The following is a 15,208-nucleotide window of genomic DNA, read 5'->3' on the forward strand; positions in this document are numbered from 1 at the left end:
TGTGGTTCAAGGTTGAGACACAGTCAACGTCAGCTGTAAGAACTCGAAACCACAGCGGTGACCTGAGTGTGATCCCTGAAACTAGTATTCGCACATTATCTCCTGTTAACATAGCTTTGGGCTGTCAGAAGCCGTGTTTATCAAAGAGCAGCGCTGTCCTCTGCTCGCCCGGGCCCGAGGTTCCGATAACTGTGTGAGAAAAATGGGGGGGTGTTACTGAGTGCTCTTCAAGAAAAAAAATGTGACATCTCATGCTCGGGATTGTTTTCAACCAGCGAGTGATAAGCACTTTAGGTCAAAGGTCACCGCGCAGGAAGTGTTGGAATACTCTTGAGACTGTTACAGTGCCGACAGCCAAGGACAGGCCACACGGATGTTGGCAATCAGGCCTGATCCTCACATCCCGCTGACATGGTGTCTGCCTCTCCAACGTGACACTACGGCATCGTGTCAAGGTTTCCCCCAGCTGGACTTGGGATAACTCAAGTGTTTCGTGGCTAATAGTTCAGGACTCTTTTTCTGATAACATATCCCAATTTCCTCAATGAGTTTGTCAGTGGAGGAAAAGATTTCTGGGTTAGAGATGAAATTGGAATTTGGGAAGTCATTAGGCTACAGAAACTTGGATTAATGCCGCCCAAGCAGTTTGGTGAAATCTATCTCATTGACATGTTATGTTTCTCAAAGCTGTAAAAATGATGTTCCATTAACAAAAGTGGTTTGGCACTGTGGCTTAAGACTGAGTACTGTAATTAGTGGTTGAATTTTACTTTCAGCTCCAACTGCGTCTTTGAAGGTCTACATGTTTCCAGCTTATCACTCAGAATACTAATTCCAAAAAAAGTGGGAGTGACGTGGTCCACATTACAGTTGGATCCTGTAATGTCCTGGATACAACACAAACCGAATATATTACAGTTTAACGTTCTATTAAACCCAACCACATCTCTGCCTGGCCGTGTCCAAAACAGATGCACAAATGCACACACACAAATCACTGACTTGGCTACAACCCCTTAAGTGTCATCATTGTTTAGATCTATTACACAGAAAGTTACACTTAAAGAGTTGCAGTATTTCAATATTTTTGGATAGAGCTTGAGAAGAGATCATCTTGATCTGGCTAGATCATGTTTAAAAAATGTGAGTTCTTTAAAGGTGTGATATGTAAGAATTGACCACCTTCATAATCAAAGCAAATTTCACTACCGTCACCACCACTAACTGCTGCTAACTGTAGCGGCAGTTGACTAATTAGCTCAGTTAGCTCGGTTAGCTGTGCAGCTAGCAGTCCTGGCTGGTAGCAATGGTTAACTTTCGGTGTTGATAACACTTGCACAGAATCTTTTGAACGTAGCTTGACGCCCTGAACACCTCATCCCATCCTCCTGTATGTACAGAAAGAAAAGGATCAACTGAACTTCAACAAAGTGCCAAATTCTGTCGGTTACAAATTGTCTGAACTCCAAATTAAAGGTTATTGGTTGACAGAATTCTGACATTAATAATCAATTCATCAGATAAGTGGCAAACCTTTATTCAAAATAACCAGATGTATCTCATTTGACTACCAAATGCTTTGACTTTGACAAGCAATTATCTTTTGCCATAACAGATTCTGTGTTATCTCTATAGAGGACTGTAGCATATGGGGTATTTCTGAACCCACCTGAAGTAATATTTCTCCTGGATGCCTGTTTTAAATTAAACCAGTCTGGACTGGATTTTTTTTTTTTTGTGCGTCTCCAGCTTTGGGCTCCTACAATCGTCGCCACCTTTCACCATTCTCGCGACGGTCCTGTTGGGTTTATTATAGGTTCTGGTCAGACTTTTGGCCCCTGAGATGGTTTGGCTCCTCGCATGGGACATTCCTGCCGAGCAGCCCCTCCCTTGAGTGTCCCTCAGTGCGCAGACTCGCGGCTCTCCGCTGTCAGGGCAAGGCAGACTGACAGTATGGCGGCGGGGTGCAGCTGGAAGGATGCTACTGTCGCCCGTGATGTGTCTATCGCCGGTAGGACGTAAATGGACTATTGACGACAGAAAGAGAAGAGGATTTAGCGAGAAAGGCCTGTCGCCGTGAGCTCCAAAGATGGCCAGGCTCGCCGACTACTTTTTAGTGGTCGGTTACGACCTCGACAAGCGAGGTGGGTGCTTGAGTTAGCCTGCACTGCTAGCTCTGTCGGCGTATTATTAGCTGTGGGTAAACAGAAGGCGGGGAGGGAGGCGGGGACGGGCCGGGTCACCACTCACCGCTGACCGAAGCTAGGTGCTGTCAGACGGCAGTTATCCGTCAACTTTGGGCCGGGGACGCGCAGGCCTCCCGGGATTAGTGTACTTAAATGCGAGCCTGTCAGCTGGTGTCCCGCATTTCTAACGGGGTGACACACTGATTGCTCAACTCCACTGCAGTGCTTAACTTCCAGACATGTTTTAGCTGTAGCAAAATGAACAGTCGCACTCTGTTGACAGTAAACTTGGGCTAACTTTATTTGCTATGAGCTAACGTTAGCCGGGCTAGCTCTGAGGGGGGGCTGGCAGCTTGGTCGACTGTGACCTAGGCGGATTTGTTCAACCGTTTCACAGTTTCACCTGCATCTTCCCCGGTTGTCTCCCATTTACGAATGTCACGCTCGACATTTAAACGTGGCATTCTAAGGCAGAGAACCACACACAGCCTGCTTGGCAGTGAGTTGTCAGTGGCTGATGGGTCCTGAGCAGTTACTTGGGACAGTCAGATCACGAAAACCCCGCTGATTTCTGCTTGGACTTTCATTTCTAATGTTTTATACTGGCAAATCGATGCTTGTTCTCGGCGGAGTTGCAGATTGTTTTCTTTGTGTCTGTGTTTTGTGTGGATTAACCCAGATGGCTTTGCCCCTCCCTGAGCCCCCTCGGACCGGAGCTCTGTTCCCTTGTGTTGTTGGGACGGGGTTTGGACCGTTATCTGAGCCCCCCTCCCTTCAGCCTGAGCCTTGGCCTAGATCTGTGTAGTATAATGGCCCGTTTAATCATGAAATATTTAACCCGCCTATCCGATGGAATCATGCAGCTTGTAACGTGGTACGGTCTTTTATTTAGAGTGGATATTGCGCATTATTTATTCATAAGAGGCAAATTGTAACATCACAAGTCCTCTGCGTCTAAAAGCAGTCGCAGAACTGGCTTTTATTGCTGGAGCAACCTGCAACACTTTTTCTGATTGCATGAACGCACTTAATGCATCTTGCTTTTTTTTTTCAGAGGGGGCTGAATACAGGATGTTATAACGTGGACACTGCAAACGCTGCAGAAAGCCTCCTTCCTGCCTGAATGCAATGTAGAGCAGAGCAAGCCTGTAAAAAGCATCTGGGAACCAGACATTAAAGCCACAATGGCTTTAATGGATCAAGGCTCCCATGCCTCGTAAAACCGAACACTTAAGGGTGATGATGATTGTCGGTGTTGCCCCACTACTGCCTCCTCACTGTTTACTGCAACTTTACTCAATGCTGAAGTTTCTAGGTGGAGGCACATGGTTAAGCAAAACATCTCCACTAGCTGCAGTGAGGTTTTTTTCCCCCATCATCATCACCATCTAACAGCAATAACTAACTTCCTAAGTGCACCCTCTATCAATATGATAATGCAGAGTCTTTGCTTTCAATATTGTCTTGTGCTCTTCTATTAAACTCTTGCTTCCTTGAACATCCGTGCCAGGAGCTGGAAGAAATACTGAAAGTGATTTTGATATTGTCAATGTGGATGCTCACCAATCAATAATCAATGTCGGCTACAGTGTCAGTCTTCGATCTCTGGGGGTGGAGTTGATTTTAGAGTCTGATGCCCCAGATTTCCAAGTAACTGTACATGCAAATTAGGGGTGGGACTCACAGTATGCAGCCCATGATTACGACAGTATCATGATACAATGATTCTGCTGTAATTCTTACCTGGCAAGACAGTTATCTAACCATACATCTTGTTTATGTCTAACTGAAGAAAACAAAACACCCCTGAAAAGGCAAAGTGCAGGAATGATTTTATTCACTGAATTGTGGTGTCAGTTTCACAGAATTTGACATGAACCGAGATGAAACAATGCATAAAACAGTGCATGGAGTGTTATCTTAGCGTCTATTCATCACACACACTGACTGCAACTTGTGTGTCATCAGTCCAGTGTAAAACAGCCACAGTCCTGAAGTTAAAATGTGAAAAGGGAGGACACAACATTGGATGGACAGATTTTCCTGATAATTTGACTTACCAGAGTCATTACTTCATGACTCTGGTAAGTCTGTTTATCAGGAAAATCTGTTTGGGGCACCTGCATGTTTTAATAAAAGTACTGATATTTGGCGCCAGTATATCTATAATCGTATCATAATTGGAAGTATATGATAGATATTGCAGTACGTTATTTGGTCCCACCTCCTGATGTGTATGATAATTTTTCATTGCATTTAATGTCCCCAGCTTTGTTGCTGCTCTCACCAAGTAGCTGTAAAGAAAACAACTGGCTCTGAGTCAAGAATGAACGGTCCTCGATCATAAGAATACCAGGAATTCTGAAGCACAGTAGAGCTTCCTCTTGTGTCTAAATTTTTCATGCATCCTGTCTACGTGTGTGTGTGTGTGTGTGTGTGTGTGCTTGCTGGTTGTTCCTCAGTCAGTGGAATGTTTTCGCGAGCGTGGGCACTGACAGGTTTTCAGGGCTTACATCATCGCTGCTCATCTGTCTGTCAGAGCACCGTCACCAACAGAAACATTGTGGGTGTTTACAAACAGCACATCTGACTAGCAGAATGTTTTTTTTAACCAACTTTTCCTTGTTGACTTTGTACCCACAGACAGTCTAACCTGGGGGCAGAGCCTTGAATCTTCCATTCAGCCTCTCAGTTTGTCTCCAAGGTGTCAGGTTGCTCACATTGTGCTCAGCCTAGATGCTAAGTTATACTATCAGTGGATCTTAGAGCCAAGATGGCTGCTTGTGGGTTGGGAAGAGTCCATAGTTGCCGGGGTGCGGTCCTCCTAGGAAGGGTCTCTTGAGAAACTGTATTGCTTGTCACTGTGTTTTGACAGCGGTTCCTCCGCTAGCAGCTAAATGGATACGCAGCGCAAGGCCCAAACAGGAAACTGGGGAGAGGACCCGAGGGAGACTCGTGTTTAGAGTGAGAATCCAGATTGTCTCCCTGTGTGCATCTGAAAACCAAGAAAGGGGCGTGTGTTTATGTGTGCACGACTTGTGTGAGGCGGTCTCATTCAAGACCGCGAAGAGACACACATGCATTCACACACAGGCGCTAACATACAAGCTCTATTGTGGCTCCATCTGTGTGCCTCTGGCGGTGCAGTTTGAGGGTGTTGGTCACTGCTCTAAACAGAATGCAGGATGGTTGTTTTCCGGCTGGAGTGACAGCCGTGGCGCACAAATCCTCAACTGAAGCCCAGCCTCTTTTACACACACACTCCCACATGCACAAACCACTACAGCTTGCAGTCGAACCATGACCATTGCATTCATAACGTTAAAGGCCAGTGAGATGCACATGTAGCAGACTGAGCATCCATGCAGACTGATGTGTTCACAGATATCAGGTTGTGTATATCACTGTCATACAGTGCTGCCACGATGGTAGACTTGTGACATGGCTGTCAATGTATGAGATTGCAGTGAGCTGTAACTCCTGACTGTGACAGTTTTGTAACAGTGGTTGTGATGTCAGTTGGTTTTCAGTTGGTTGTCAGCTCTGTATGCAAAATAGTTTCATATATCACTTTTGACACTTCAGTCAGTTTAACTTACATTTCAGTTACTGAAAATGTACATCTGACTGACTGATATTTTCAGTTGTGGGGCTGTACTGAACCTCAGCACTTTTAAAGTACTAAAAACGTTTTTTTACGTTATGATTCACACTCACTTTACATACTTTACATAGTCTTCAATCAGAGTGTTCCTGATTTAGATTATGATTTACCCTTTACCTTGTCTTAACACAGCCCTTAGCAATGGAAAACTTCAGATGCGATAGACCAACGATAAGATAGCTGTCAGTGCTGCAAAAAAGTTGCGTTGAAAATTTAATTGATTCATGGATTCAGAAAAATGTAACACCCTTTGAATTGAAAAGTTTGAAAAAAAACAAAAAAACTAGCCCTACGTATTACTTCTTGCACCTTTTCCTGTCCAGCTACTAGATAAATTAATATATCGCTTCTGGCGTGAGATGAGTTTAGGTTGGGGAATATGTTGATAGGCATGTGAGAATGGTCAACCATGAAGATACATGTTTGTGGGATTATGATGCCTGTTTTGGCCATGTTGGTATTCAGTCAGAGTGCTTTGTAGCAGTACTGACAGTCTGGTTATTTTACAACACCATTCTACAAATTGATCTGCGTTGATTAATCGATCAAACAATAAGTTGTTAACTCTTTAAATTAGTTGCCAACTATTTTGATAATTCATTAATAGCTGTAAGCAATTTTTCCAGAAATAGGTCAACATAATCAGATAACAGCCTCTTAAATGTGACCATGAACCTGTGAAATATGCACACTTAAGAATTTTTGCCACACTCACTGTGATAGCTTGATGACAGCACAGTGATGACATGAACAGATGGGAGAAATGGAGATTGAAATGGATTATGCGAGCAACATCAAACCTAGTTTTGATTCGTGGTTGGTGCCTTAAACCTCAAGACAACCATGGTGTCCCGCGAAAAGATACATTTTCAGAAAACTATTGAGTTTTCATTAAGTAACTGATCCAGAGACTCTTGCTGTAGTATTGAAATAGGGATTTCAGTTATTGTATGAAATCTGTGATTAATTAATTTTGGTGCTCACAGGTGCATTGAGCACTGAAATTGTGAATGCAAGCAAAGGTCTAGCTGTGGGTGGATAAAGCTCAGAGGGGAAATAGAAACCTCTCAGATTGAAAGCAAGAAGTGAGTGAGTGGAGGAGAGAGGAGTGTGTGTGATGCTGCCAGCAGTGCCTGCCTGTGGGCAGCCACTTCCTCCATCACCCCAGAGCAGGGCTGCAGCCTTTCAGCAGGCCCTCCAGAAATAGCCTTCACAATCTGCCTTTCATAGGGGGACAGAGTGACGCTGGGTCGTGGCTTTGCTGCGCTGACTCTAGTGTGTGTCTGTGTGTTGGTGTGAGCCGCTCTCCCCTCAGCCATTCAGATGTCTGCCTGAATGTTTGTATCTGTCTCTGTGTGTTTGCTGCATTGCCATGGCAACATGAACCCCCCTGTTGGATGTGGGTTATGGCGAGGGCCTGTCACATATTGACCAGTTTGTGACTAGCAATAATGCTTATTAATAAGATTATTTGAGGTAAAGATATCAATGTCATTACTTTGTGCTGATATGCTGTGTCTTTAGATATAAGCAGACACCAAAACTCACCACTGACATGAAGCTGAGGGAGTTATTTAAGTGTCAGCAGCTCATAAAAGCATGTAGACACCAGCTCTGTTATGGCAGCAAAGCAAAACAAATAGATCATAATTGTGCAATTAAAAGAACATGAACAAATTTGCGGGTTTTACAGATAGCTGTCATTGAGCTGTGGCAAGGGAGTAACCTCCATCATATCACTGGTGTGATGTTACCTTTGTCCTTGTGTGTGTGTGTGTGTGGCTATTACAGCAGTCTGTCTGCTGTGCTGAATACTTGTTATTCATGAGGAAGACTGTGGCCCCAGGGCCCCAACGCTGTCCTCATTCCCTCATTCCTACTATACAGATACAGAGGAGGAGTGTATGTGTTTGTGTGTGTGTGTGTGCGTGTATGCGTGCACTGGGGGTAGGGATGCCGATACATACACACTCTTCTTTACACGCACAGGGACTGCAGACCGCTTCCTTCGGCAGAAACGTTTTCTCTATTTGAAGATTCAATGCAATTAAAGTAATATTTCCTGTTCTTAAGTTGGTCTCTCCAACAAAGGTGCGAACATTTTGGTGTTCACAGCCACACAGGTAATGGAGCAAATTTTATTGCAGTGACACACGTGCCATACACTGACTAAAGGGACTTTGGGATGGAAAAGACAATTTTATAGTAAAGTTACACAAAGGAAAATACACCAGAAATATCTAAATATGCTGATAGTTGTGGTGTGTGAGAGTGTGTGTGGGGGGGTGTTAGGGGGTGTTGGGGATGCCCTCCTACTTGATGCTTTGATAGTTTCCCTGGAATTCAAAGAATTTCTCTGTCCCCTCTCAGGACAAAGGCTGAGTCAGTGCTGCTCACAGTCAATCTGTTGGTGCCCAAGGGAGCAATCGTACAGATCCCTGAGGGGTGATTCCAGCGTGTCCTCGGCAGTTTTGGTTTGAAGATAGGGGGTTGTTGGGATTACTAGAAGTGGTTTGTGTCATTCTGTCTCATGTAGGCATAGGATAAACATGGCAGATGTAACATCATTGACCCTTTTGGCCCTTTGCCCTTATTAAATCAAGATGATATTGCATTTGATATAAAGTTAATTAAAAAACGTGTTTCCTTGTTTAATCAAAAATCATGTTTTCTGTGCACTTTTACGTGACCTTTGTCACCTTGGCACTGGGAAACACTGACCAATGCACTGTCTTGAATCACAAATCACAAATCAGCATCCATTACATCTACAACTACCAGCACAGGAGCATAACTCGAATTCATCCATATCCTTAAAACTGTGGTATGGAGGTTTCACTTTCACTTTGACCATATATTTTTGCAGTCATTTTTGTTTAATAGTGTTAGCTAAATGAATTGATCGGATACACTGGCTGATTGACTGGTGGCAGAGGATTAAGTCTCATCTTTGTTAAGATGGCATCCAGGTCAAATCAGTCTTTCAGGGGAAAAAAAGGAAATCTGCCTCCCAGACACCCACTGTGCTTGCTCTAATCTTATGCGGAGCCTGTGATTGGTTTAGATATACAAATCAAGGGTCGGTTATTGGTCCAGACCTTGTTTGATGTCCTTATCCCTATACTGTATTTATGGCATGTCTTTGCTGACCTCCCTTCCCCCCTAACGGCTCTGTGTTGTTTAAAGGTTATACAGATAATTGTTGATGCCCAGGGCTTTAGATTTTGTTTTACGCTACAGACAGGGAGAAATAACCAGAACATTACATCATGTTATCAGTAAGGCTGCGTAACTGCATAACTTTTTTTTGCCTTAATCTTTTCTTTTGTGACGAACATATTCAGCTTCCACGAAATATAACCAGCAGTGCTTGAAAATTCTGAATTTGTTTGATTCACAATGTACAACTCAACATTGTTACATCACAGAGATGCTTGTAGTCTTGTGAGTCTCACCTGCTCCACTTTATCCCCTTTCAGACATGCACCTGGTTATTAAAAAGGTAGTTTTTCTGGCGTGTGAAAGTAAGCACCGTAGTAAGTTTTACAGAATGTAAACATCACGACTGCAGTCTTGCTAGTTAGGATTTTTTTCTCACTTTCTTTAACATTGCGATATAGGGCGTTTTTCAACATTTTTGCTAATTTCAAATTAACCATAATAATAATTTTACATGGATAATGATGAAAAAAATCGGGAGTATTTTGGTGGCTGGTATCTATGAGTAAGTACAATTTGATGCTGCTCCTAGATCTGGTGATCTAAAATTATGGGTTGTCTAATGTCGCATTTGTTTTTAAAAGTGATTTAGAGACAAGGTGCTGGCATGTTAAACAGTGTCAATCATGCCAGTGTTGTCAGTCCGTTGCCAGTCCTTTGCCAGCACAGGTAGCACACATATGGTGCTTTTAGGTCATAGTTGAATGTTTCACATGTGACCCCTTTACTGCTGAATAGAAATAAAGCATTTATCATTGGAAGCAAAATATGTCAACTACAGATACAGCCAAAACCTAGCTGTCTGCCTCCATTGTTTATTCTCTGGTTACTGTTTGGTTATGAGACATGCACAAGTCTGTTTCTTGGCTACTCGTTGCCGGAGTAACAAGATGTAATTTCCGGGCCATGTGCGTGGGTGAATCATGCTGTGGTAGGAGTTTGGGGCTTAATTTGCAACTGAATCTGGCACTAGAATACAGCAGAATTGATAAAAGGGGTCAGGAAGCGTGTTTGTTTGAAATGATTAGAGGGGTATAATGTACTGCTGAGTACATACACATGTCTGGATGCCAGAGGATAAGTTCTGATTGAGTAGTAGCATTAACAGACATCACAACATGTTTCCTGTTGCAGTACTGTGTGGTAGTGCACGGAAGTCTTGTTTGCATCTTGTTCTTGAGGAGCCACTTGCATTAAGACCATATTTCCTGTATTTCATGTCTTTGGTGAATAACCAGGTTCATTAAAACATATGCATACCTGTTCTTGCATCTTACAAAGTGCAGATAAATGCTGGGTGTATTTTACAAGCAGTGCCCAGGGGGAATTAGTGAAGTCTTCCTGACATTTTAAGCTGTGCAGAGACACAAGACTGAGCTTGATCTGTGACAGCACCTTGTCAGCATGCGGACCATGTGCCTTCCTCATCATGTGACTGTCATCCACTGATGAATACTAGAAGCTACCCCCGATTTACGTCACTCTTGTCTTGTCACTCTTGGCACGTCACACCATCCTCAGTGTATCATTTGGCTACGGATTCTGGCAAACACACAAACCCCACATAAGATGACCTGCAAGATTTTCATGAGCTCTTCTTGACTTGACTTAGATGGGTCTCCAGGCAACACATACTTCAGAAAAAGCTTGATTACAGTCACTTTGAGAGCTGTAGCTCCTTTGTTGCCTTTCACTGTAATACACTTAAACCTGGCTGACATTAATATCTGAACTACTTGACCCAAATTACCCTTTTTATAATCTTGGTGTTATGTTGGTGTTTATGATAGATGAATTGATAGATTTATCTCACTTTTAAATTAATTCTTCTCAGGATGTTAGGGCTCGTAATGCAACAGTGCAGCAGTACTTGAAAGGCTTCAAGAATTCCCCCTCACAGTGACCGTTAGCTTCATGAGATAATAACATTTGAATTTTTTAAACTGTTCTTGTGATGCTCTCTGATAGCTAATCAAATCAATGCAAAACAATGGCTCTCATCATTACAAGCACACAAAACCATAGTGTCAACCACTAGTAAGTGGCACTACAAAACAGACAGTGTTAGCGGCTTGGTGACATGGGGACTCCTGAGGTGCTGGTTGCCGAACTACTGTATGTGTTGGTGCTCAAGTGGGAACGTGCTAATGTTGGTCTGACACTATAGCTCTCTGAGTTTCCTTCTTTTTTCCTCTGCAATGTGCAATTTACCTCCCCCTGGCCTTTTGTTCTGAGGACTGTATATTGATTTTTGCATTAGGGAATAGTGTTGGGCGATCTGGCCAAAACTTATTTCACAGTCTAATTGCAAATAAGATCTATAATCTAAATTGTGTTTTGTTTTCAGTTTTGAATCTAGGCTAGACTATCCTGTGAATGTCTCCATTAGCAACTTTAATACACTACATTTCTGTATATTTTTAAATCATTTATTTTTTGTCACAAGCTCCTCATGCTGCGCTTCTGTTGATAGCTGATGTTGCATTATTTACTATACCTCATCCAAGGAGGAGTCTATAAGATTCTATTTGTATGTACACAAAGTGCAGATGAAATACTTCAAGGTTGTTGAATGAAAGTAAGAGGACACTTCATATTGAGATCCCAATGAGTCGCCTGAAAAGTAGATTGTGTATTACTATGAGATCTATCACAATTCAAAACCATCAGAAAAGACTTATGTCAGATATAGGAAATTGGTGGTGAGTAAGCTTGTTAGCTCAGTTGCTAATGCAACAAAAAGTGGACATGGTTGATTCAAAAGATGTTCCACTGACACCTACCCCATAACTGTCTGTAAACCATTTCTTTTTTGTGGCATCGCTTGTACTTGGACAGTGCGGGTTCAAATAAAAGTGAATGGTGAGAGCTACGATAGCTTCCTATATATTGGATTAACAACTTTATAATGTTCAGTCAATGCTGTGAATTTGTGTGTCGAAGGTCAACAAATTTGGTACAAAAAATGTTTTGATGATTGACTTTGCCATTTGTGCAGATCCAGATGTTGCTGTTGTCGTTATTATGTAGTTATATAGTGTGTTGGCAAGTGTGTTGCAAGTGGTAAAATTCACATTATCATTTTGCCAGATACTTGTCACAGTTATAAATCACAGTTACTGATGGCACCTCTCAGTTTCACTTCAAGTGAACTTTGAAAGTGACATCAAATATTGCACTGTGTTATATTGTATGCATTTAATGGGCTGATATGCCATTGAGGAGAAAGACAAGGATATGAAAGACTAAAGTCTGCTCAGCAAAAGTTGAATCCTGGATGCACTTAAGTCAGAGACTCTGCCCAGAGTGACTGGAAAGTAGATGGCCTGTGTTCTGGGAGCACTGGCAAGTTTCCTCACTCTATTGAGTCTGTTTTGACTGAAGCAGAGCACTCTTGTAGACAGCCACGTGTGATGGTGTAGGCGAAATGACGGGTGGGAAGAAATGAAGCTGATGTTATCAATCATCAGTCTGTGACTTTTTGATTTGAGTTTGATCTGAAACAACTTGCTACCTCAAACTGAAATTTATTAAGGTACACTAGTGGCTTCGTCCCTCGCTGAGGCCATTTCCTCTCCTGGAAAGCCTTTCCTTTTTGTTTTGGTGGTCCTGGTGCTGGAGTGAGAGAGAGAGAGTGAGAGAGAGGAGGGGGCATTAGTTTTGCAGGAAGGATGTGAGTTTGCTGAAGAGCTTTTGCACAAAGAAAATGTCCCACATTGTCTCCAGGGCGACGGCATTGCCAGATGGAGCAGGGTCTTTTTTTTCACCTTCTTATTTGGTTCCTAAATGGCTGCTTCATGAAGACAGTTGGTTTTTAACATGGGCTGACTCATTAATTAATGCAGGATTCTCACCTGACACTAAATCCAGGAAGCGCTTAATGTCAAGTATTACTTATTGATGCACTCGTCCTCTCTGTGGATACCAGCAACATAAAACCATACTGTTTTGCCTCTGACACAATGAGGAGCCTCAGTCTTTAGCTGTTTTTAATCAGAGAGTGACTCACATCTTCATATTAGTCAACAAGACTGACCTGCATGTATGTGTGTGCGTATCAAAAAGTGCACAAGTGAGTGACCGCGCATTCATGTGTGAACAAATGTGTATGTAATAGAAAACTGGGTGGACAGCAAAGAGAGCACTGTCAAAGGGTGTAGTGTAATATAATGATGTCATTGTTTGGAATGTTTTCACCCAAAGACCTCAAATCTATGAATGTTTCTGAAGGTCTTGGCTCAGTCAGATTGCGAGTTTCTATCCCCACCCCTCTATCCTAGCAAGAGTAAGCTGAGTGGTGAGGGCAAGGGGCATGCTGGGATTTGGTTCTTGTCTTACCACACTGCAGATACAGCTAACAGTGATGGCAGCTCTCACCTCATGTACACACTGACCTCACTTAACCTGCAGATTAAACAAAAGATACGTGGATATTTATACTATTAAAGAACGTGCATAATAAATGCATTTTGTATAGCACTTTTCTGTTGTAGCATTGATTTACTGATAAAGGCTTTCATCACAAAAAGAGCTTTTAAACCTAAGTAGTAAAAGGGTAGCGATCACAACGCTCCAGGAAGATGTTGTTTCATTTGTAATAAGCCAACTTCCTCTCTCAGAACCTTATGCAGGAGCAAGCTCGAGACCAAATTGTTTACCTTATTTTGTACATAGTTCTGTGCACTCGAACATGCGTGGAAACACACAAGGCTCAGCTCTCTTTTGTCCCGCCTGCTGCAGTCGCCCTGGAAACCGCCTGATGTCGTGTCACTGTGGTTTGGAAGGCTGCAAACGAGAAGCTGTGGTCTAGTTCAGCACCAATAGCATGACACACATGCACACGCACACACACACACACACACACACACACACACACACACACACAGCTACACACTCATTTCAACTCTGACTGCCATCATTCAGTGATCACATGATCCGGCGGTCTCCTTCCATCCTGTGTCACAGACCATCGCTGCTAGTAGTCATCTGTGTGAGGAGTCGCTGCCAGCTCCAGCACATGCACACAACCTCTATACATGACCCACTTTTCCTCTCCTGCTCCTGCCTCTCCCTTTCCCATTATTTTTTCTTAGTTAACCTTTACTTGACCAGATTACCAAAGGATGTGTGTTAATTGTAAAAAGCCGCCTGCATCAAGATCATGCTGTAATTCTCAGCGGTGTCTCAGTTGGGTTGATCGAGGGCTCTGTTCTGGTTGATTGTGGCTGGCATGAGACTCTGATTGTATCTGCCACTGGTCTTCTGTAAGATTGACTTTTCAAAATAAGATAAGAGTATCCTTTTAGTAGCAAATGTGTCACTACTTACTATCATTAATAATGATTACTGTTTATAGAAGCCCGAGTCTTAAAACATCTGAAAATATCTATAAAAAATAATACTTCCTTTTGCTTTTTACATTTTGGTTTCTTATTCTTGCTCAAACCTTTTAAGTATTGGTCTATTTGGTATTATTCCTTAGTTATTAGTAATTACAGCTAATGATTATTTTCGTTATTGATGAATATGTTGATTATATTCCTAAATTAATCATTTTTAAAGTCTATAAAAATAATTTTAAAAAACTGAAGAATACTCATCACAATTTCCCTGAGCTCAAAGTAACACCTTCAAATAGCTGCTTTTTACAACCAACATTTCAAAACCCACAAGACTCTTTATTTACTATCATGAATGATACAGACATGCAGTAAATCCTCACAATTTAGAAGCTAGGATCAGTAAATGACATTTTTGCTTGACAAATTACTGAAATGATTACTGGAAATGGTATTTGCTTTCTGAATCAGTTGCTGTTCTCTTTAAAGTTGCTTAGTTCAGGCTTACTATATTGTGGCTGAAAGCCCCATTATTGGATGAAAATTATGTCAGAGTGGCAAGATGATGGAAGTTGAGTTACAAGAAAGGAATGGATAATCGATAATGAAGTCATAACATAGTTGCCATTTAGTCAACAAATCAGGCTGTATTTATACACTGTATTTAACATAGACTAAAAAGTAAACAGAAAACTCTTAATTTACCCTAACTGAGTTGAATGCTTCAAATCATCTTCAGTGCCATTTTGAAATAGCCAGACTGAACTATTGTGTATGAAACAAAATGCTTTTGGTTGGCA

At 42.2% G+C, this 15,208-nt stretch overlaps 1 protein-coding gene across 3 annotated transcripts in view; it reads left to right on the top strand.

The window, feature by feature from the left end:
• The first annotated feature begins 1,924 nt into the window (after positions 1-1,924).
• Positions 1,925-15,208, top strand: part of sbf1 (SET binding factor 1) — a 62,795-nt gene continuing 49,511 nt past the window's right edge. The window contains exon 1 of one of the 3 annotated variants that reach the window (XM_037122365.1): positions 1,925-2,144. In XM_037122365.1, the coding sequence (XP_036978260.1) occupies positions 2,090-2,144 (55 nt within the window). In that variant the 5' untranslated portion in view covers positions 1,925-2,089. The remainder of the gene's footprint in view (positions 2,145-15,208) is intronic. The other 2 variants (XM_037122366.1, XM_037122367.1) reach the window with 2 other exon arrangements.

Source organism: Acanthopagrus latus, chromosome 14, assembly GCF_904848185.1.
Source record: "Acanthopagrus latus isolate v.2019 chromosome 14, fAcaLat1.1, whole genome shotgun sequence".
Lineage (NCBI taxonomy): Eukaryota > Metazoa > Chordata > Actinopteri > Spariformes > Sparidae > Acanthopagrus > Acanthopagrus latus.